Source organism: Microchirus variegatus, assembly GCF_963457635.1.
Source record: "Microchirus variegatus genome assembly, chromosome: 6".
NCBI classification, from domain to species: Eukaryota; Metazoa; Chordata; class Actinopteri; order Pleuronectiformes; family Soleidae; genus Microchirus; species Microchirus variegatus.
Window position 1 is genome coordinate 21,130,675 of NC_139807.1, and position 24,239 is coordinate 21,154,913.

Below are 24,239 nucleotides of genomic sequence, written 5' to 3' on the forward strand. Positions count from 1 at the left end.
ATGAGCTTAAGAGAAGTCTGCAGTGAGAGAAAACATCTTTGATGTAAGCAGTAAATAAGGACACATTCATACTACTCCATTTTCATATAAAAGCAGCATTTTTTTAGATAAAAGCGATTTGTGTCTCGACAAGCGTTTCAGCTCTTTATCAGAAGAAATCTGTCTCCATGATAACACACCTAAAAACACTTATCGTGTGTGTGCTGTTGTAAACAGAAAGCTTATTCTCTCCTCTGCAGTTGTTTGCTTAGTTTCAAAGTACGACTAAAGATAAACACCAATGGTGAAAAGTCAGAGAACAGATTTCTTTCATTAGACCGAAGACAAGGAAAACATAAACTAAGTTTTAATGGAGCTTTTTTTTAGCAGCTGATAGATGAGTTGTTGGCCAATAGGAAAGAATTAGGAAGTGATTGAGTGTAACATTTTTTCCCATATACTGTCATGCAGAAGCTGTTTTTAAAACACCAAAATGCCAAGCTGATGTTAACAACAGGTGTATCAGGAGCAGCTTTTGTGTCTTTTTAAAGGTCCCATATTATACCCTATTTCTCCAAGTTAACCTAGTTCCCTGGTGTCCTAATGAACATGTCTGTGACATGTTTTGGTCAAAATATCATTAGGATGAAGCACTACAGCAGTTCAATCACCCTGCCAAAACAGCCCTATTCAGAACGCTCTGTTTAATAGTACAGTATTAAAGGTCACAAAGAGTGGTCCTGTTGCACATAAATGTTAGTTATGGAGGTCTACTTACATATATTAACTTGTTTTTATGGTCAAAAACCTCCTAGTTGCTGTAAACGAGCCAATTGAAATCCTCTTTTCTGACGCTGTTCGTCAGCCGCGATGTTTCAGAGTGAACTCTGACCCCCAGAAGACAGCTTGTGATTGGCCAATACTAATGTCATTGTCATGTCCCAAGGAGCACGGAAGTCAGCATTGCGTGTTTTATCTCCTGTACTTAGACTGAGGAGGACCACAAAAACATGAGTAAGCCATTGAAGCTACAGCCTAGAAAAAACAAAACAGATCTCTTAAAGGCCAAAATTGTTACGCAGGTGTAGATTTGTCACTATGTGCAAAACCTTGTAAGATTTTAACCCATTTTTAAATCAAATCTTTACCAGTGCGACTTAAAAAGTACTAATTAAATTGGGTTATAGCATCTTTAAAATTATTCTGTTTTATCTCCTGTACTTAGACTGAAGAGGACCACACTTTGCCGACTGATAGGGCCTCCAGAGTCCCAAATATAAGGATTTAAACAGTTAAAAATTTGATTTTGCATAATATGGGACCTTTAAATAAAAATGTTATTTAGTTTGCATGTAACTTAAGCCAACACATTGAAGCTACAGCCTAGAAAAAAACAAAACAGAGCTTTAAAAGGCTAAAATAGTTACGCATGTGTAGATTTGTCACTATATGCAAAACCTTGTAACATTTTAACCTATTTTTAAATCAAATCTTTACCAGTGCAACGTAAAAAGTACTAATTAAATTGGGTTATAGCATCTTAAAAATTATTCCGATTGTTTCATTTTTGTTAACAGTGGGGAAGAAGGGTAGCCGTTTACACTACGCACCAGAAATCTTCACAGTTAAATCATCATACAAGTGCCTGGGTTCAACTTATGTGCAAATTAGGGCTGTAACGATACACAAACTCACGATTCGATTTGTATCCCGATTTTTGACCCACGGTCAAAATGATTTAAAAAACATTTTATTTAAACAACATTTTCTTATATAACAACTTAATGTAACATTGGAACACAGTGAACAGATTTGAACATAAATAAATAAATAACCAAAGATGTTTCTCTTTTCTGTAACAAAATAATGCTGTTGAAAAATACGAAGTAAATGATCAACCAGACTGGGATTTGTCCCCAAAGCATGCTGGGAAGTGTAGTTCTTCATTAGAAGTGGTTTTGTTCCAGTGGAAATAACTTGTTTTGATAAACAGCAAAGGTAAGACAACATTTATGCTTGTATTTCTTGAAAGTCAGTTGTTTTGCTCTTATTTTGGGGCTGGATCCGTGAATTTTGTTCATAGAGATAAAAATGGTACGCTGTTAAACATGTTGCGCTGCAGCGTTTTTTTTTCCGCTCCTGCAGGTTTGATCCATCCATGGTTGTTTTAACTGTGTTTCGTGAACATGAGAATGGTTTATATGAGCTTTAAGCTGAGTTTCTGACCTTTCTGTGGGTATGCAGCATGTCTGTGTTTATTAAAGTTAGACATGGTTTAATGATGTTGTCGCTGCGTCTGACGCTTACCCCGGTACTGGGGACATCAGTAAAGAAGAGATTAATGCGATTAAAAAACATAACGCGTCACTGATGACTGTAATTCATTAATCACAATTAACGCGATAATTTGACACCCCTAACAAAAAGAATTGTCATTTGAAAAGTTTGGTAGCACTAACAACTCATATCACGTGGCTGACTGGAAAAATAACTGGGCATTACGAGCTACGAGCCAGGTTCGTGGCTCTGAGTATTGCGATTTCGATACGCATATCGTTACAGCCCTAGTGCAAATGCATGTGTATTAACATGCTGCCTAGTATGCATGTGCTTCTTACCAAATGGATGTTCAAATGATTCCTTTTCTGTTGTTGAGCATCCAGCACAGCCTGGGTACTTCCTCAGGAACCACCTGACCAAACAGGAAGCACTGTTTATTAAATCAGAGTGTGTGAAACTGAAGTGGTACATTTGATGACGAGTGACTCACTGATAGAAGGGGTACGGCAGTGGCTGCATGGCATTGACTGGCACCAGGCCATGGTTTCCCGTGGAGAGCATGGTGCCCTCCCGCATGTTGTCCTGGCCTGTGTCCCTCACCATCAGCAGGTCATTCTTTTTGAATGGCAGCTGTTCTTCATCGTCGTCATCCTGCTCACTTCTTGTAAACAGCGCCTTAGCAAAGAAGGATCCTGCAAAGCAATTCATGGCTTTAAAGCACACAATGCAAGCAAGCATTTATAAAACCAGACACCGACAGTGATTCCTGAAAGATATTTTTCATTTATTAAAGTCACCACAGTTACGTTAAAAATAAGCAAAACTATTACAGCTACTGCACACTCATTCAATCTTTTTAAAATGATGGATGTTTTATAGCCCTCCTAATGTAATTCCCATCACTAGTTGCCAGCACTGCAGTCCTATTATATATTTCTATGACGCTTTTTGGCTTGGGGAAATGTTCAGAAGATATAAGTCATGTCTGTGTATAGAGCATGCTGGCAGGAGAGAATCAATGCTACACACAATTACTATAATTATAGTACTTGAGCTGGTAATGTTGTACAATGAAAAAGATAAAATTGCTAAAAAATAAAGCAACAACCTGCTCTAACTTAATTCCTTTACACTATTTAAAGAATAGTTGTGTTCATAAAAATGAAATGGGATCCCATAGTTGTAATTACAATAGAAGTAGTAGATACTCGCTACACATAGTAGCGAGTATCTACTAAAGCACAAGGAGTTTAAAGGCTGCAAGTCATTTATTGCAATAATGTTCAGTCATGTGCACCAGCAACAGTCTATATACTGTCTAGTGTGTTTAATGAGGTAAGTGAAAAAGTGATTCCAAGTAATGGGATCGAATGTCATGTTGTAGCTTCGTACTACAGCTTATTCATTGTCCCATTGTGGTCAATTCAATGCATTTTAAAGAAAAGGCAACAAAACATAAACACTAGTCTGATACAGACGGTGTGTGCTATCGGAAAAAAAGTCAAAATCCAACATGTGGATATTACAGTAATTTAACTTGAGCTGTTGCAGAAAGCCGGCAATCAGCGTCTTTGTCACCCGAGAGTAAAGAGTTGAAAAAAACGCCTGTACATTTTTTTGGCTCTCAAACAAATGTTATTTTAAGTTTCATGCTGTTCAAATTTCATATTTAACATGTACATTGTTTTTTTTATTCAATCATTTGTTTTTGTTTTTCTTCATTTGAAATTGTTAATACACTATTTTAACTTGCAATAAATTGTAAATCGCTTATTCACAGGACATGTTCTGGTCCTTCTATTGTTAAAATAAGCAAAAACAAGTCCAGACAGACATTTTGAGGCTTAGGTGTTAAAGGGTTAAAATTCACATATCTTATCAGGCTTAGTAATTTTACAGATGATCCTTTTCACTCTGTCCATAAAATGCCCACCCATCTTCCATTAATTGACGTTACAACATGGGTAACTGACCTTCCTGGAGTAACAGTCCCAGGTAGAGGGTGGCCAGATGTTCTTCATCCACGCTTACATTAATCTCCAGGTCACTGAGCAGCTCTGGGTCCAGCCAAAAGGACTGGTCACACAAGAAGTTCTCCAAGCAGCGAGCCACATAGCCTGAGACAGAGCAGACAAAACTCCCCATTGAATGTCAATAATAGATGATATCGCTCCTTAAAACCCCTAAAAAGTTGGTTTGTTTTTTCTTTACAGCATTACACTTTACATGTGACACAATAGACATCAATCGAATTGAAGTTGAAAGCTATAATTGGGGGGTTTTCACACACTAACTGCTTCCTTGAGCAGTTGCTGCTCAAAAGTTTTTCCTTATTCAGATTTGTAACAAACAAAACTGGAAGAAACTTTCTTCTTTCTTTTTGGCTGATGACATCTGTCTTTATGGCCATTACATTAATAAAAAATGGGTGTGGCTTCTTACCTAATGCCAGGTAAGTTGAAAACTTCCAAATTTCCTCCACAGTCTTGAACGTGAGCACAAAACTGTCCTTCTCGGCGTGGACAGACACCAAGCGTGCGGACAAGTCCTGCAATAACAGTCGCCTTTTTCATCCAGTGCATATTACACATCACGCACAGTAAAAATCAATCCCATTTCATATCACATACACTACACAGGCATTTTACTGACTCATATCATAGTGCACTTTATTCTTAATTGTGGTTTCGGAGAGTAATGCAAACATTACACAGACATTAGTACAGTAATCTCTGTGTAATCTCTGCGTCGTCAGCTCCGACTCTCACTCACTTTAAAGAGCTGGATGACGTCCTGGCTGTTGCTCTCTACCACTCGTAGTCGTGTGCGCAGAGCCTCCTGTAGGGCTCGATCAGGATCCTCGCTGGAGCGTCTCCGTCCAGTGAACAACAGCACAATTTCTAAAAAGAATTCTGTGATTAATGGCACTTTTCCCAAATGATCAAATAATCTTAGATGAAAAGTTATTTTCAAAAACAAGATAGAGGGATACGGTATCACTTTAAATGTAGGCAGACGGACGATAGATATACATATACATATATATATATATATGTATATGTATAAAAAATTTAAATGTTAGCGAAAAACGTACACAGTTATACAAGAATGTAAAAAAATTACAATAAAATAGATTATTTTAATAGAGTGTAACAGATAAACAAACCAACACAAATAGTGAGAGATTAAATGTAATCATAGCTACCTCATAGATCTTCCCCTTTACTCCCTTATTATTCAATTAACTGTGATGTGTAGCATCACTGAGCTTAAAATGAATTTTCCTATGGTGATGGTAAAGCATATCATATGATATTGTATTGCATCATAATCTTTTACTCAGTTAGTCAAAGTAACTCATTTGGACAAATCAGGGATGATGAGGGGAAATTACCCAACATAAATGAAATATAGTCCTTCCGACAAAGGAGAGAGACATAAACTTCAGAACAGTTCATTACAGGATTTCTATGGGTGCTCATATTTCCGTGAGCTGCTCGATGAACACAGCGTTGGTCCCTGGAGGAATTACATAGCTATTAAGCTTCTAACTGGACTCTCAGTGAAGCCAATTAAATCCATTTGCGAGCAAGAACCTATGGGGACAAGATGGATGAAGCTTAAGTGCTGACGGTGTAAAAGATCAGTAGACGGGCAAATGTGTTCCATCATTATGCAAAAACATAACATGCACGGGGAATACTTGTGTGGGTTAAGTAGCGGACTCACTGAAAGCAACATTCACATACCTGAGGAGAATTTATCTCCCAGAGACACAGTGCTTCCTCTAAAGAATGCTTCCTTCTTCTTCCAGTAACTGTCTTGCTCTACCCCTCCTTCGCCTGACTCCACCACCGGACAATCCTCATCCTCACCTGCACCTGAGAGAAAAAAAACAAATAATCACATGAATCATGTTAAAGCTGCAGTCAGTTCAGTTCAGTGCTAGATTCAAGGTACAAATAATAAAAACAGCAGACACAAATGCTAGAAAATGTGAAAAATAAAAACACACATGAAAAGATTATAAAAGTCAATCACATTAATGTTTCTACATGTACGACTGGTAAGGTATAACACTTAAGTATAGCACTGTACCTGAGGTTTTACACCAGCAAAACAACATTACTTATGTTATGTAATTGATTAATTAATGCATCAGGTTTTGCAGTAAAGCTTTAAAAAGTTTGACTAAGTCACACTTGTGTTGCACTGTGTTTTACACAAGTGAAATAGTTTAGTTTAGAATGCATATTCAAGTTATACATTTTTTTTTTTTTTCAAAAAAATGTCACCTCAAATCTTCTTCATGTCCCTAAATATATAAAGTTGTCTGAAAAAAATTTAGTATTAACAAAACTGTCCTCCCAGAGCACCGTCTTTCATAAGCCATCTTTTCTTATTATAAGGCCAACAAGAGTGTACATGATGTTAATCAAGTTTCCCAAACAGCAAATTGTTTATTTTTTTCAAATCAGGTGTATCATGTGGAAACATTTTTTATCATGTATGTGTAGTTTTTTGTTTATTTATTCTTCCTCCGTTCAGTCTTTATGAACAAAATTGATCCTTCATCTTGAGGCTTTGACAAACAACACTATCAGACCTTTTGGGCAGTAGAATTCCCTGGACGCTACTTTGTGTTTTCAGTCATACTCCATCTCATTTTACTAGTGCAATGTTGCTGTTGCCTCCGTCTCTCTCTTGGCATAAAACAAATCACTTCCTGTATGCACACTGCTTTAGTGAGAAACACAGAGAGCGTTGTGTGGACATTTGATATTTATAAAAGTCAAACACTTCAGCTCATCATGAGCAGAAAAAAATAATCTAAATAGTTAAAAATGCTCCATTGTGCAGGCAGGATGTCCTAAACACTTCCTTCCTAAATGATATTGGTTTGGTCCACAGTTAGTTAGGAGGGGTCTGTTGAAATACGACATGAACTGACAGGGTTTTCTTAAGACACACAATTGATCTGTGAAACACACTCTACCTTGAGTCATGATGTCATTCCCTGAGAAGTGATCATTTGTTCCCCCAAGAGTGTATGGTGATTCCCTCCACAGAGCATCCAGCTCAGCAGGAGAGATGTCTGTAAGAAGGCAAGCAAATCAGTGTAGAGCTGGACCAGAACATGAAGAGCACATTTACTCTACCAATCAATGAATCATCGCATAGTTCAGATATGATATCCTAAAGGAATACTTCAATACAATATGAATTGTCATTATTATGTACAGTGGAGGAAATAAGTATTTGATCCCTCACTGATTTTGCAAGATCAACAAAGAAATGAACAGTCTATAATTATAATGGTAAGTTCATTTTAACAGGGAGGGACAGGATATCAAAAAGAAAATCCAGGAAATCACATAAAACAAATGGGTGACCAACGCTGGGTGACCAACGCTGGGTGACCAACGCTTTCGCTCAGCCAGTAAACTTAAAATGGATGGGTCTTCCAGCAAAACAATGACCCAAAACATGCAGCCAAGGCAACGAAGGAGTGGCTCAAGATCATGGAGGGGCCTAGCCAGTCTCCAGACCTAAATCCTATAGAAAATCTGTGGCGGGAGCTGAAACTTTGAGTTGCCAAGCAACAGCCTCGGATTTGGTGAGGATCTGCAAAGAGGAGTGGTCCAAAATTCCTCCTGAGATGTGTACAAACCTGGTGATGAACTACAAGAAACGTCTGACCTCTGTACTTGCCAACAAGGGTTTCTCCACCAAGTACTAAGTAATGTTTTGATAGGGGGTCAAATACTTATTTCACTGAATGAATTGCAAAATAATTTAAATATTTTGTTTCATGTGATTTTCTGGATTTTCTTTTTGATATTCAGTCTCTCCCTGTTAAAATAAACCAGCCATTAAAATTATAGACCATTCATCACTTTGTTAGTGGATGATCTTACAAAATCAGTGAGTGATCAAATACTTATTTCCTCCACTGTATAAACCACAGCTGCTGTGCAACATCTTGCTGATTTAGCTTATCAATGGTTTAATCACTCACTAATGTGGTATAGTATAAAGGTTTAACAAATCAGATAAGATGTCTTAACTAGTGAGATTTATCGGTGATTCTTGTGATTGTAGTCATGTTTACATTCTTCCTGCTATGCCGGGATCAGACTGCACCATATTTTGTCTTTCATGTCAGGTTATCAATCACAGTGGCACGGATTGTGTCGTGTCTTGTTCATACGACTGGCAATGGTTTGACCTTGACCAATCATCATTTACGACACTGTACTACGGGTTCATAGGTCAACGGAGAAGCGGGGCAAGGAGTTGTCAATCATGGGTACCAAAGCGTTATGATTGATGCTTGCAGTGTTGTGCTCAGACACGAAAAGAAAAGAAAAAAAAGGTGTCACTATTCACAGCTTCCCTCTTCCTCTTTGCTGTGTTTCTGTCTGTATGTTACACCTCATCAGAGCACTCTGTTATCCTATGGGTCAAGGTCTAGGAGCACGGGAAATAGTAACAATTCTAACATGCTAGATTTCTCATCAGGGTGTTGCAGAAATCTCTGCTCTTCAATTAGGTTGAAATACACATTTACACCGACGTTCATAATTTGTAGAATGTCAGTCACGACCATATCGCTTAAAAATCGGCCTGAAATTGTGTAGTCCGGTCCCGGCATTAGCCTTATTATCTGATTAAAATGCAAATATTGTGTGGAGCTCTACCCCACATTGTCATATTTCTCCAAATATGAAAGTATTTCTTTAAAACAAACATCGCCTCGGAGAAGAGGGTTAATGTGATGGGGGAGATTAGGCGATTTGTTAGAGTGGGGAGTTATTGGGGTGTGGGGAAACAATGACGTTGAACACAGGCAGCTGCACTGACATCAGAAAAACCTCCAGCCTCAGAAAGCTGTCCTGCCCTGTCCGGAGAGGACAGTCACATGTTTTCAGACACATACTCAGACACAATTTTAATTGTGCAACAACAGTTTCATTTTAATTGAAGTGAAACTTTCCTCCATTTCCAACATGCATTGTCAGTGCAAAAACCACAACAAAAGTGTTAACTGGATGCACAGCATTCACAACAAGACAGTGGGCACACAACTCAGCAACACAAAGCAACATGATATTAGGCCAAGGAGGACAACAGCCTATTCTTTTCCATCCCACTATACAGAGCACTGTTAGCACCAACAGGACTGCATGAGTCAACACAAGAACAATCATGCTGCTACAGTAAAGAAATACTCCATGCCCTTTTTACCTTCTTGGCTAAATGTGTTACCCATGTTGTATACACTTAGACCTATGCTCCTGTCTATCTGAATGCAGGGCTCCGTCTCATGACGGTACTGAAGTAGTGCACAGAGCAGACTGGGACCGACCTGTGAAGGAGGAGAGGCAGGCTTTGATGAGCGGTCCACAGCAGGAAGAGTTGAGCAGCGGTCTGCAGCAACAAGACGCCATCTGACCCAAGAGCCGGCAGCTCCCAGAGATCAATGCCATCCCATCTCTCCCCCCCAGCCTCTTTAACAACAATTCTCTCTCTCTCTTCCTCTCTACTGGACAAGCCCTGCTTCCCTTCCTATTACTGTATTCCCTTTCCTGTCCTGCTTGCTCTGTCTTTCCCCCAGTTAAGTATTTTCTGACGGAGCTGCTTCTGTCCCACTGGAAGCCTCATCTCTAAGTCTTTTCTATCTGCCTGGGTTTGGTTCTATTTGTAATCCTTATGTCTCTTTGAGTCTGGACCTCCCTCTTCCCACCAGCATCTCTTTCCTCAGTAGCTCCTCAGTAGCTGCCCAGTTAGAGAGTGAATGCACAAAGCACTCTCAGCAACTGGCATGAGTGTATGTGGGGGCAGGCCTCGAATTTCCCTATGTTGTGTGTGTGTGTGCTGTGGGTCAGTGAAAATATGCACAGAATGTGTGTCACTAAGACAATGAGTGAGTCTTTTGCTGAGACAATGTGTTGCTGATCCACTGTAAGGCAATACCACACAAGGTCACAAGAGGGGGGTGAGGTGTTGCCATGGTGGCAAAGATTGAGGATCAGTTTGTCCACATAACACAGTTTAACATAACATTCTGATGCTCTCTGCCATCAGAAGGGAAACGGATGGACGTAACGCAACACCACACGACAAAATAATCTCTGAGGTTGCGGTGAAGTATGTCCAGTTTAGACGGAGAAGATCAGTTTGTGGAGTTTCTGACCTTTTTATTGGTTCACAAGTTTTTACAGGCTGTAGTTGTTAATGTCACAACAAATGATGTCAATATCATTTCACAAGCTTTAACTATAGTTCTCAATATAATATGGTATTCTGTGTTATTTTGAGAAATATGACACTAGAGATGTAGCTATTTTTTTTACAGATAAATAACACGATCTCACACCCACATCACCCTCACCTTCATTACTGTTATTATTTTGGTTACTGCTGATGCTGCTGCTGCTCTGTGTCTCTCCCTCTCTCTCTGCAGGAGGCGTGGCTGACCCACTTTCTGTGAGGATGCTGGTGATGGATTCCACCTGCGTGGCTCTGCCCCACCTGCTCCTGATGAGCAATCAGGAGCAGTCTTAAGCCAGAGTCGCCCACTCACCAGCGTCAGAACGTAGTGTTACATTCATAGGTAAAGTCGCTACTCTTGACTCTATGCTGAACTGCAATCACTTGGACTCTCCAGGGGCCTCATGTACAAAGACTTGCGTGGATTACTAGAACTTCGTCGAAAACACAAATAAATTCAGATGTAAGTGTGCGTATGCATGGATCCAAGCACGTTCCCTTTGTACATCCCAAATCAATGTGGAGTTGAGCACAAATGATTCCGTCCCACACAGCTGGCATGGCTGGCTGGTTGACTGGAACACTCCTGACCGAAATCGGCTTATGAGCCAATTATATTGTTTGCAAGTAAATCTTTGCATTCCCTAAATACTCGCTCACATCGGATTGCACCATTTGCAAGGTGTTAATTGTGTCTCTGATGTGCACATCACTGTAGAAACCGTAGAAACGTGCGTACACCAGCCGTGAAGTTGGCGTGGGCACCGCACACTTCCACGGTCATTTCACGCTTCATACATCTGAACGTAAGCGTGGAAAAGGACGTACGCCCTCTCGACAACCAGCTTCCAGTGAGTCTGTTCCTTGGCGGAGCTCCCTCTACAAACATTTGGCTCACGCCGAGAAGCTACACTCCTCGCCCAGCTGCATTGGTGTTCCCCCATAGACTCACTCACAGTTAGCAAGTTCGCTCGCTGTATGTATTCTTTAAATAGACACACTTTAAGTTTTACTCTGTGTTCGTGTTCGTCTGTCTGCATTTCCGGATCCTATTAACTAACTAGTTTGTCTCTCCTTAAAGAGAGACATAACATTACGTTCTGACCAACATGGACCCGGGCAGACAGCGACACCTTTTGTCAGGCTCTGACTGCGCAAGGCGTGCTCGTAGGCAAACATGAGACATTACTTTCTGAGGTAGCAGCGTTGGTGCGTGAATTATCTGCTAACCTTGCATCACTACTTCAACAACCATCTGCTAGTCTTTCCGCTCACGCCATTCCCAAACATCCGGCACATACTTCTGCAGCTTCCACTCCTTTACCCCGGTAACCATATGTTCATATACCTGAACGTTTCTCCGGAGAAGTAGGCACATGCTCCAGTTTTCTGTTCCAGTGTTCGTTAGTCTTTAGTCTACAGCCTTCCACATACCCATCCGACAGCGCCAAGATTACTTTTGTTGTAAACTTACTCTCCGGTAGAGCTGCACAGTGGGCAACCGCCATCTTGAATAACCCGTCTGCTAGACCTGTTACTTTTCACTCATTTTCTGGTGATCTACAAAGGGTTTTTGACCACTGGCGTCAAAGTAACGACGTGGCTTGCCGTTTAATTAATTTAAGACAAGCTAACTCTTCGGTGGCAGATTTCTCCATAGACTTCCGCATTCACACGCACTGCTTGCATTGTTTTTTCGTAATTTGAACGACGAGTTAGAGGAGGAGCTGGCGACTCGAGACGAGTATCCAGATCTAGACTCTCTTATTGATTTAGCTTTTTGTATTGATAACCGACTTCAGGAGAGACGATGCGAGAGGAGACGTAGCTCACCTCTTGGTCACTACTCTTGACACCCGTTAACCACCAGCCCACGTCATCACCCCCTGTTACTCCCGGTACCGATACTGAACACATGCAGCTGGGTCGAATTCGTTTGACACCCAAAGAGAGACAACGCCGACTGAAGATGGGTTCCTGTTTTACTGTGGCCAACCAGATCATTGCCTCGCTTCCTGTCCGCTGCGGCCAAAAGACTGAACTCACCAGCAAATACCAGAAACTCCATCCATGCGCCTCCTTCAGCCGCCGCCTCTCCCCCGCCGAGAGGAATTACGCGGGGAACCATGAACTACTGGTTGTCGTTCTGGCTCTCCAGGAGTGGAGACACTGGTTGGAGGCGGCCGCCAAACCTTTCATCGTTTGGACAGATCGTAAAAACCTCTCCTACCTCAGAAACGCCAAACGATTGAACTCCCGACAGGCTTGGTGGGCCCTGTTCCTAGGCCGCTTCAACTTCTCCCTCACTTTCTGCCCTGGTTCCAGAAACGTAAAACCAGACACCTTATCCCACCAGTTTTCCCCTGACCCACCTTGCCTAGAGCCCGGCCCCATTGTATCTCCTGCATGCATCGTTGGAGCGGCTTCATGTCCTGTGGATTGGGAGGGCACAGTGGACCGAACCCGACCCTGGAGGTGGTCTTCATAACAGCCTGTTCGTCCCCAACACCGTTCGTCCTGAGGTCCTGCAATGGGTGCACACTTCCAAGTTCGCCTGTCATCCAGGAGCCGCCTGCACCCTCCAGTTCCTCAGGCAACGGTTTTGGTGGCCTTCCATGTCCCTCATGGAAGGCCACCATGTCCCACATGGTGGACATGGTGGAGACAAAGGTGGCTCCCAGGACGCAGCCAACTTTGTCTCCATTTGCGCCCGGGGAAAATCTTCTAACCGTCCTCCAGTTGGCCTACTCCATCCCCTCTCCATCCCCTCTCCATCCCACGCCGTCCTTGGTCCCACATCGCTGTGGATTTCGTCACTGGTCTCCCTCCACCAAACAAAAACACCATCGTCCTCACGGTGGTAGACCGATTTTCCAAGGCGGTCTATTTCATTCCCCTGCCTAAACTGCCCTCTGCTGCTGGGAACTGTTGGTTACTCACATCTACAGTCTCCATGGTTTCCCCAGTGACATCGTCTCTGACAGAGGTCCACAGTTCTCCTCTCAGGTCTGGAAGGCTTGTCATCCAGCTACCACCCACAATAAAGCATGAAAAGCGCCCTTCATTGTGTCACCGCCTGCCGTCCCACTGCTTGGAGCTCCTTCCTTCCCTGGGTCAAATACGCTCGCAACTCCCTCACCTCTGCCTCCAACGGTGTCTCCCCCTTAATGGCGTCCCTGGGCTACCAACCCCCCCTCTTCAACTTTCAGGAAGCTGAAGTGACAGTCCCCTCCGTCCAGGCTAACCTCCGGCAAGTTCAGGCCTCCCTCCAACGTGCCTCCACCCAATCCCAAAAACAAGCCAACCTATGTACCAGGGCAAAAGGTCTGGCTCTCCTCTAAGGACCTCTCGCTTCAGGTTGAATCCCGCAAGCTGGCTCCCCGATTCATTGGTCCTTTCCCGGTGGATCGCATAATCAATCCTACATCTGTCCGTCTCAATCTTCCACGATCTCTGAATATCCACCCCACCTTCCATGTGTCTCTTCTCAAACCTGTGGTCGAGTCAGAACTGGACAGAACATACTTATATTATGTATGAAAACTGTTCATCTTGCCACCAGAGAGAATATCACATACTGAAATGGACTCTTGAGAAGTTCATAAAAGATTGGTCTCCACTAGCAACAGAGGAATGGGAAATAAGGACAGTATAAACTGTAATTAAACCATATAATGTAAATGTGTAACTGATATGCTGATATGGTTTACATAAAAAATACTTTTTTGTTTGTGATAAAAAAAAAACAGAGAAAAATGCAAGTAGAACAAGACAACATATTGTGATTATGCAGGAGTACATAAACAGTCCAAAAACACTGGATCTATCTAATTGGATTTTTTTAAAGAAGAATGAGACTTAAAGGCTTAAAAGAATAAAGCAAAATGAAAGTAAATTGAAAAAGTAGTGCAACAACTTTCCATTGGTTACCTGTTCATTTTAGAGCATATTTTAAAATCCTGGTCCTTTATATATTTAGAGCTTTTCATGGACAATCTCTGGCCTGATCTGAGCCGTAGTCCACCCACCGGTTGTTCCTCTGTGCTCCCATCATCACCAGTGTCCCTTTCGAGTCAGAGGTCACGTTCCCGACAGGTATGGCCGCACGCTGCTACACCTCACTGGTCGTTTCGTTTGGTCATTTATGCTGAAGACATTTGTGTGTGTTTTGTGCTGCTGTGGTTGTTTTTGCGGTATGCTGAGTAATGCATACATAATGATAACTAATTACACTATTAGTGCTTGATAATGTATTAACTAACTTTGAGTAGTAAGCATTAATCAAATGTATATTAATTATAATAATAATATAATTATAATTTATTGTAAAGCACTTTTTTTACCTTTTTTTAATCTGTGAAAGGTGCTATGAATAAACTGTCCTTACTTACATGTGAAGTATGGAGTTTTAATGCAAAGCAGGACATTTCCGCTTTACAAGTTGGCAGCATCTTGCCTTACATGCTGCAGTGGCATCATTTAAAAGCTCCATCAATTCCTTCCCATGCTTCTGTGAAAGACATTGAACCCCTGAATGTGTTCTGTCTCTGTACATTCAAGACAAAACAAGCAATTTGTCGAGTTGTTGGAAACAACTTAATTTTTATCACAATGACAGAGATGCTTGATGGATGATGTATTTACAGTGACTTCTGTCTGTAACCACTAGAGACACAGTGGCTGAAATCCTTGTCTGAGTTCAGTCTCTCTCTTCATCTTGTTTATATGGTGGTTGAATGGTCGTGACTGAGTGTGTGTGTGTGTGTGTGTGTGTGTGTGTGTGTGTGTGTGTGTGTGTGTGTGTGTGTGTGTGTGTGTGTGTGTGTGTGTGTGTGTGTGTGTGTGTGTGTGTGTGTGTGTGTGTGTGTATTTTGTGAGGCCAAAGGCATGACAGAGCATTTCCTCACACTCTTCTGGACTCCTTGCTTGTTTCTCATATACAGAGAAAAACAGATTCTCTTTAATGTAATAAACACAGACTGCTCAAGGCTGATGCGTGTGGTCACATGCTCGTCCCTTTGTTAGTGCCAGATGCTGCATAAAGGGCAGCACTTGTGTCCGGTGACAACAAAAACAGTTATGGAGAAAACAGAGCATTTCTGGTGCACGGTGATGCTGTGAACACCTGTGGCTCAACCACTGAGGCAATTAAAACATTATCTCCACCGCATCACCGATACACTAAAATCATACAAACAACATGTGTGGTTACAGATACGTGAAGCCACAAACACTGTGTTGACGGCTCGAGGAGTTCCAGTGACCACATACCATTAATGACCTTAGAGTCTCCACACAGTCTGAAACCACAGGAAAAGTCTGCACTGGAGTTGTGACACTCGACAGTCCATGACAATAACATTCCACCCTTATAAGAGGCATATGGTGTCAGCAGTATGTGGCTGTGTTCACATGCATTATCAAGCAGGGACTGTTTTTGTGGCTGTGTGTGTGCAATTTGGGTTTGAAGATTTGGGATACAGGACTTAGTGGAGAGTAACATGAGACTCTGGGTTTGGGGCTCTAAGTTTAGACTGTAAGCTCACTCACATGCCTGTGTGTCTAGGACAGAGCTCCCCGCAGGGAGATTCCCACACCGTTGCATTGCAGCAATTTGAACAAAACCCAAGCAAAGTTTATATAAACATAACCACAAATTCATCATGCTCCGCAGATCAGTTTTATTTCCACATTGTGGAATTCTTTCATTCACCAGAAAGAGAATAGAGAGACGAGGAGACAGCTTTGTGTAAAATGATGCGAGAGAATCACAGTGACAACACTTCAGAAAGTTATACCTTTCATCCTGTGAGCTGTTTACTGACAGCAACTTTATGGTTATGTGAGTACAAAGTACACATGTGTTAAACCACAGACCACGACACAGTAAGAATTATAAGTACAAAGAAAAAACAAGTCTTACCTTAGTGATCCAGCTCTCCCTTCTCACTTCATTCCCTCAACAAAATGTGTGTGTTATCCATGCTATCTCTGTGTGTGAGCATGAGTGTGAGCATGAGCGTGTATGGTTTCACCATTTAACTGGTGAACTAAATCTGAAAATGTCACCATTCTCCACTGTCAGCCCAAAGAGCACAGGAGAGGAGACAAGGAAAGAGAAAAAGAAAATATGAGTGTGTAAGCGACAGTGAGTGAGTGTGCGTGTGTGTGTGCAACTTTGAGCTCAACACAGGCTGTCACAGACAGCATGACACTGACTGAGGAAGTATTTGATTAACTCCTCCCAACATTTCTTTGGGCCAAGAGTACAGCCTCCCTCTCTCTCTCTCTCTCTCTCTCGCTCTCAACCCCCCCCCCCACACACACACACACACACACACACACACACACACACACACACACACACACACACACACTCACAAATATACAATTCCACGAGCTGTCAAAATGTGGAAACTTATGAACTTACAACAGGAATGAGGCAATGAAAGCAAATCAGCTTTCGATTGCATTCCCACCAGCCTCATAAGAACTGCTAAATACTAAACCTACACTATAGCCTGCTGGCACATAGACTCGTCTGGTTTTAAATTTCCTCATTCGATAACACCAGTCACACCAGTTTGGCTTGACGCACCCGCATTTAGGAGAACACAGTCAGCTGATTCACACACGTGGTCAGTTCATACCTGAGAAATCACACATCTTCATTCCAAAGGCTTTTAAAGCCTCACCCATGGAGTTTTCAGATGCATGTCATATAATAACCTGTTGTGTTAAATGCACCAATATGAATTGCTTACAGTTGTTGTTTAAATGTGTTAATTTGCATTTGTCAAAACTGAAGTTACAATCTCAAAACTCTCCACACAGTTAGTTTGTGTGACCTAAACTGTGGATTGTCTTTCACTGCTTTTACACAAATCCATGAACACCTTTTCCATTCGCACTCCACCACTTTACCACTGTAAAACACTTTGAAGTGCTAAGATTTCATCAACTAACACACTTAAAGCTCAATAATAGAATTTCTGCAGGGATCATGTGAAAATGTACAGAAAATCTATAATACAAAATGATATACATATATGGCTTGTTTGGAAACATGGAGGACAGGTTGGCGGAGGTTCATCAGTTTCATCCACAGTATATCTGACAACAAATTAGATAAGAAAATCCTTTTAGTCCCACGATTACGAGATTGCTCATTCCTTAACCTTGAGAGATAAATATAGATACAGGTACATAGATATAAGTGAACTGCATTTTACAGTAGAGAATGGCGTTTGCATATTTATATAGTGTGAGATATATAGATATAATATATTAAATTATTGATTATTTTGTATTTTACAGTATAGGGTGCAGTAGTTGTGCAGGAATTTGCCATTATTGACACTGTGATGAAACTGGGAAAGTGAGGACAAAGTGCAGGTAGATATCAATATCATTAATCAATTCACAATAACACAACTTCATGAATTTGTGCACATGTGAATATGCAAAAATAAATTGAAGATAAATCCTGCTTTTTATTCATATTTTCATATATACTATATCAGCATCAATACACTTGTTTAAACGTGTTACCACTGTATGGTTAAATGGTCTTAGCTTGAGTCATGTATTAAGTGTTGGTGTTGAGATTTATTGTTTAGCCAACATCAGTTATGTTAGGAGTTTTGGAAAAATTGTTTCAGTATTGGCCAATGCTTGTTACAAATTGGGGGGAAAAAAACCCTGTTACCACATGTGGACAAAACAAAAGGATGTGGCAGTGACCTCGTTCTCTTAATCTTTGACATTCTTTCACTTTCTGGGACACGTCCATCTTTATCTGTACGAGGGGAGATAATAATCCCCTTGACAGCAGTGTTTTAGTTTCTTGGAACTGGAACTGGTTATGTTTCCCCAGCCCCCAGTTCTCCATGACAAAGTCACCCTGTGCTGAATATCAGCCCCTGTGCTGCTCATGTGATCATACAATTGGCTAAACAAGGCTGCAGGACACAGACCATTTATTCTGCACTGTTTGGAAAAGTGTGCGTGTGTTCCAGGTATTACTCGTGTTGTATGGACCTACAGTGGTATGCAAAAGTTTGGGCACCCTTGTAAATTTTCATGATTTTCCTTTATAAATCATTGGTTGTTTCAGTTAAATATATCATAAAGGAGACAAACAGTGATATTTGAGAAGTGAAATAAAGTTTATATGATTTACAGAAAGTGTGCAATAATTATTTAAACAAAATTAGGCATGTGCATAAATTTAGGCACCCTTTTCATTTTATTGATTTCAATACCTTTAGCACTAATTATTGAAACTCAAAATTGGTTTGGTAACCTCAGTGACCCTTGACCTCCATACACAGGTGATTCCAATCATGAGAAAGGGTATTTAAGGAGGTCAATTGTAAATGTTTCTCCTCTTTGCATCTTCTCTGAAGAGTGGCAACATGGGAGCCTCAAAAAAACTCTCAAATGACCTGAAAACAATGATTGTTCAACATCATGGTTTAGGGGAAGGATACAGAAAGCTATCTCAGAGATTTAAGCTCTCAGTTTCAACTGTGAGGAACATTGTGAGGAATTAAAAGACCACAGGCACAGTTCTAGTTAAGGCCCGAAGTGGCAGACCAAGAAAAATCTCAGATAAGCAGAGAGAAGGATGGTGAGAACAGTCACAGTCAACCCACAGACCAGCTCCAAAGACCTACAACATCATCTTGCTGTAGATGGTGTCACTGTGCATCATTCAACTATTCAGCGCACTTTACAAGGAGATGCTGTATGGAAGAGTAATGCAGAAAAAGCCTTTTCTCTGCACCCGTCACAAATGGAGTCGCTTGAGGTATGCTAAAGAACATTTGGAATAAGGTTCTGTGGACTGATGAAACTAAAATAGAGTTATTTGGGCAAAACAAGGGGCGTTATGCATGGCAGAAAAAGAACACAGCATTCCAAGAAAAACACTTGCTATCTACAGTAAAATTTGGTGGTGGTTCCATCATGCTGTGGGGCTGTGTGGCCAGTGCATGGACTGGGAATCTTGTTAAAGTTGAAGGTCGCATGGATTCCACTCAATATCAGCAGATTCTGGAGAACAATGTCCAGGAATCAGTGACAAAGGTGAAGTTGTGTCGGGGCTGGATCTTTCAACAAGACAACGACCCTAAACACTGCTCAAAATCTACTAAGGCATTCATGCAGAGGAACAAATACAACGTTCTGGAATGGCCATCTCAGTCCCCAGATCTGAATATTATTGAAAAGTTGTGGTGTGATTTAAAGCTGTCCATGCTCGGAAACCATCAAACCGGACTTAACTGGAGATGTTTTGTAAAGAAGAATGGTCCAAAATACCTTCCCCCAGAATCCAGACTCTAATTGTCAGCTATAGGAAGCGTTTAGAGGCTGTTATTTCTGCAAAAGTAGGATGCACATGTTTCTTTTGAGGTGCCTAAACGTATGCACATGCCTAATTTTGTTTAAATAATTATTGCACACTTTCTGTAAATCATATAAACTTTATTTCACTTCTCAAATATCACTGTGTTTTTCTCCAATATGATATATTTAACTGAAATGTATTATCCAAACGAGCAATGACTTATAAAGGAAAATCATGAACATTGACAGAGGTGCCCAAACTTTTGCATACCACTGTTTAGATTCACACAGTCACATCTGGCTTGTCTTCCTTGTGAGACAAACATCAAGTGCCCATAAAGGAGAAGACATGTTGTATGGTTAGGATGAGGTCAGGGTTTGGTTAAGGTTAGGGTTAGGTCAGTAGTAGTTATGGTTACGGCTAGAGTAAGTCTCCAGGAAATTGTCCTCTGAGGTCATGGAAACCTGTGTGTGTGTGTGTGTGTGTGTGTGTGTGTGTGTGTGCGTGCGTGCGTGCGTGCGTGCGTGCGTGCGTGCGTGCGTGTGTGTGTCAGAGAAATTGAAGGGAAAGTGAGTTTATTGAATGGCAACAGATTATGAACAGACAGATATGGGTGTGTGTGTATGTGCGCATCTGTGTCTGTTTGTGTGATCGAAAAAAAGGACTGACAGGATTAGTGAAGAATTGCTGATCAGCGCTACTGATTGTGAACACATGGCCAGAATGTGACTGACAAACAAAAGGCACATTACCAAAGAAACCAGAGAATTACTTACCATAGAAACACTGACGCCGAGGATTAGACTGTACTGTGTGGCCGTACATTGAGTCTGCAGGAAAACAAGCCTGGTTCAAATGTTGCGAAGTTCAAGCAACAGCAAGTTTCCATCAGGGGGAGAAGGGTGATGTCAACAGCATGCAGATTTATTCCAGTAATAACACCTCTCAGGAGATACTAGCCTTTCTTGTTGATTCAGGGGCACTGGCGCCTTGTGCAGACACAGAGACAACACTGAGTTGACCCGGTGGCCTCCTGCCCCACTTCCTTCGGTGAACAGGAAGGTACGCTTCCTGTTTTTCTGCCCCATCAGTTCTGAGGACAAAAGCACAACACAGGATTGATGAGCACCCAGCACACGCTAGGCTCACAGTGCACCTGCCTACATTCTGTCACACCCAAACATGCACATACTGTGGAAAAGCACACCCTGCTCAAGGTGTTTTCCTGTCAATAATTATACACACTGGTAGTAATTGACTACAGGGCAGAGGCAGTAAACACTGTAACAAACATTCTTGCTCTTTGGCAGGCTTTAACGACCGGAAACTAATGCTTGATGAACTTTGTAAAGCACTTGCCTCTCACACCAAAGTCCATAAAAAATATGTGATTTTTCATCAGGTCATACAATACAACAGTTATTGATTAACTGCTGCCTCCATCACTACATTCAAATGTGTTATTTTATTACTTCAGTTTCCAGCCAGAAAGAACCGTCTTAATGTGAGACAAAGTGGCAACAATATTCTTAAGTTACTGTAAGACTTAAGCAGGCATTATTATGGGATGACTCTTTAGTTAAGTTTTCTGTTTTCTTTTTCTCAGGCTGGCTCTTGGTGGCTCACTGACTGCACACAATCACACACAACAACAACAACAAAAATGAAACAAACTGTCCCTGTAACAGTGCATTTAGACTAATGTGACAATGATGACTTTGTATTAAACTAATGAAGGACACATCATCTTGTATCATGCAGCATGCGTGTCTTCTCTCATGCCAAACGTCTTTACAAGGCTCCCAGAGACTGGGCTTAAAAAATGTACGACCACTGAGCTCCATTAGCAGGGACAACAGTGCATGGCAGCAAGGAGAATATGAGGTGCCTGTCACATCCCGCCATTGTCCTGTTTCCTCCACACTTCCTCAGGACACAGAGAGAGGGAGAGAGAGAAAAAAAAAAACACACACACACACACAGCAATAGTGACCATACAGTATTGTTATTTCTCAATCACATTATTGGAACACATCCAGAAAATATGTATGTACTTTTATAAAAACATTGTTTTTCAGAAAAAAATGTTTCTACATGTTAAAGCATGGGTGTCAAACTCTGGCCCGCGGGCCAAATTTGGTGTAATTTCATTTGGCCCTTGAGGCAATATCAAATTAACATTAGAGCTGGCCCGCCGGTATTATACAGCGGCACCGCTAATACTACAAATCCCATAATCCCATAATGCTCTGCTGTTGTTTTGTATTCATTGTTATTTTATTTTCAAATGTATTAGCTTGTGGAAAAAGTTAATGTTGATATTTACCTCAGAAGGCTGCAAATAGAAAAGAGGCATTCAATTTTTTATATTTTATTTAATATGCCATTGATGTTTTTTCGTTTGTTTTTTGAAAGTTGATTTTGCACTATTAAATTATATAAGCGTTGCTTGTTCCATATTCAGTGTTAGAGCAAATCAGTATAGCAAACTGTGAGCAAACTGTGAGAAATAATTAACGTTTTATTCATGCACTTTCTCTTGCTACTTCAAGGCTTGAATGTTTGATTCATTCATTATTGTTATTTTATTTTCAAATGTATTATTAGCCTGTGGAAAAAGTTTATTTTTATATTTACCTCAGAAGGCTGCAAATAGAAAAGAGGCATTACATTTTTATCCATCCATAATCTACCGCTTATCCTGTATTTAAGGTGCATTCAATTTTTATTAAAATTTTATTTGATATGCCATTGATATTTTTTAATTATTATTATTATTATTTGAAACTCGATTTTGCATGTCAATATAAAGTTATATAAGCCTTGCTTGTTCAAAATTCAATGCAAAACTTGTTTGGGTCCCTATTAAAAGGTTAATTTGTTCAACCTTGGCCCGCGGCTTTGTTCAGTTTTAAATTTTGGCCCACTCTGTATTTGAGTTTGACACCCCTGTGTTAAAGTGTCAAGTATTTAGTGTGACTTACACTTGAACAATATCACAACCTTGGCTCTTTTAAACCTGGAGTGGAACACTCATGAATGTTATAAGCAAAACTTGTTATTTCATGTAGAGGTATATCTGCTGTGAAAAAAGGTAAATTATGGCAGGTTTATCCAAGACATGCTTGATCATTACATACACATGTTGAAAGTAATTGACTCATTGACAGTATGTTAATAATAACACCAACTTCCAATGTCAATTGCTTTAAAGCTTGATTTGATTTCACGACAGCTGACTTTTCAGAGTGACTCAGAGCCCATTACACAGCGTGTGTTTTTGTGTTTGACCAATAGATGGAGATCTTTCCACATCAATACAACAACAGTTAAGTCATGAGTGCAGGACTCATCCTCTGTTTTTCTGTAGGACAGTTGACCTACCTTCCTCATTGCAGCTCCCCCTGCAAATAATCCACTAATTTGCTTACGCTGATTTTACAGGGCAGTGTTATGATAAATAAAAATAATAAAAAAAGACAAGTCGTTTCAGGAAAAACCATTTCATCTTATTTAAAGGTCACATACTGTATGATTTTATGTCAGGTATGAAATGCCACTGGCTTGACTAAGTCTTAAATTATTCTAAATTGCCTTAAACATTGTCATTCAGCCCTCATCATGTCTGAGACAAAATGAATTAAGACTGAGACTAATTACGTTTTTGGCAGTGTGATGTAGGCCATAGTGTCCTCAGAGGGTCCACAGCAGCCCACAGTGATGTTGCTAACTCAGGATGAAAGTAGAAAAGGTGTACAAGTCAGAAAATCAGAGTAATATAGAAAATAGAGCAAGCCTGTTTTCACAATAAAATGGTGTTGTTTTTAATAAATGGGCCAGGAAGATTGTAATATTATTAAAGAGTTGAGGTGCACTTTTATTCAAGGGTATTTTGTAAGAACAGGTTGTTTTCAGTGGTGTTGTAATGTAGACTGGATGTCATTGTTACTGACAGGGGCATTTCAACAGGGTGGGCAAACCTGAGCGAGGGAGAACAGAGCAGCTGAACTTTTTTTGAAGGAACTCCCTTAAATTATCTGTTAACATGAGTTACCACTGTGTTCTTACCAAAAGCTCCCTTCACAATTTCATATTTAGAATTGACAATATGTGACAAAATAATTGAAATAATCACCAAATTTATTTAGAATAATAATAATGGATAGTTTTGTCAGTACAATGGGTTATAATGTTCAATATTAGGTGTATCATTGTGTGTGTGTGTGTGTGTGTGTGTGTGTGTGTGTGTGTGTGTGTGTGTGTGTGTGTGTGTGTGTGTGTGTGTGTGTGTGTGTGTGTGTGTGTGTGAGTAAGAGAGAGAGAGAGAGAGAGAGAGAGAGAGAGAGAGAGAGAG

General features: G+C 40.7%; 1 protein-coding gene across 5 annotated transcripts in view; it reads right to left on the reverse strand.

The window, feature by feature from the left end:
* The window catches only part of sh3tc2 (SH3 domain and tetratricopeptide repeats 2), a 30,223-nt gene extending 13,541 nt beyond the window's left edge, over positions 1–16,682 (reverse strand). For 2 of the 5 annotated variants that reach the window (XM_083891168.1, XM_083891167.1), the window contains exons 1-9: positions 16,457–16,682; positions 9,508–9,628; positions 7,256–7,354; positions 6,009–6,140; positions 5,032–5,159; positions 4,702–4,807; positions 4,233–4,376; positions 2,750–2,951; positions 2,598–2,671 (exon numbers count right to left, since the gene is read on the reverse strand). In XM_083891168.1, the coding sequence (XP_083747294.1) occupies positions 2,598–2,671; positions 2,750–2,951; positions 4,233–4,376; positions 4,702–4,807; positions 5,032–5,159; positions 6,009–6,140; positions 7,256–7,354; positions 9,508–9,532 (910 nt within the window). In that variant the 5' untranslated portion in view covers positions 9,533–9,628; positions 16,457–16,682. Of the gene's footprint in view, positions 1–2,597; positions 2,690–2,749; positions 2,952–4,232; positions 4,377–4,701; positions 4,808–5,031; positions 5,160–6,008; positions 6,141–7,255; positions 7,355–9,507; positions 9,629–16,456 lie in introns of all 5 variants that reach the window. The other 3 variants (XM_083891166.1, XM_083891165.1, XM_083891169.1) reach the window with 2 other exon arrangements.
* Positions 16,683–24,239: the final 7,557 nt, after the last annotated feature.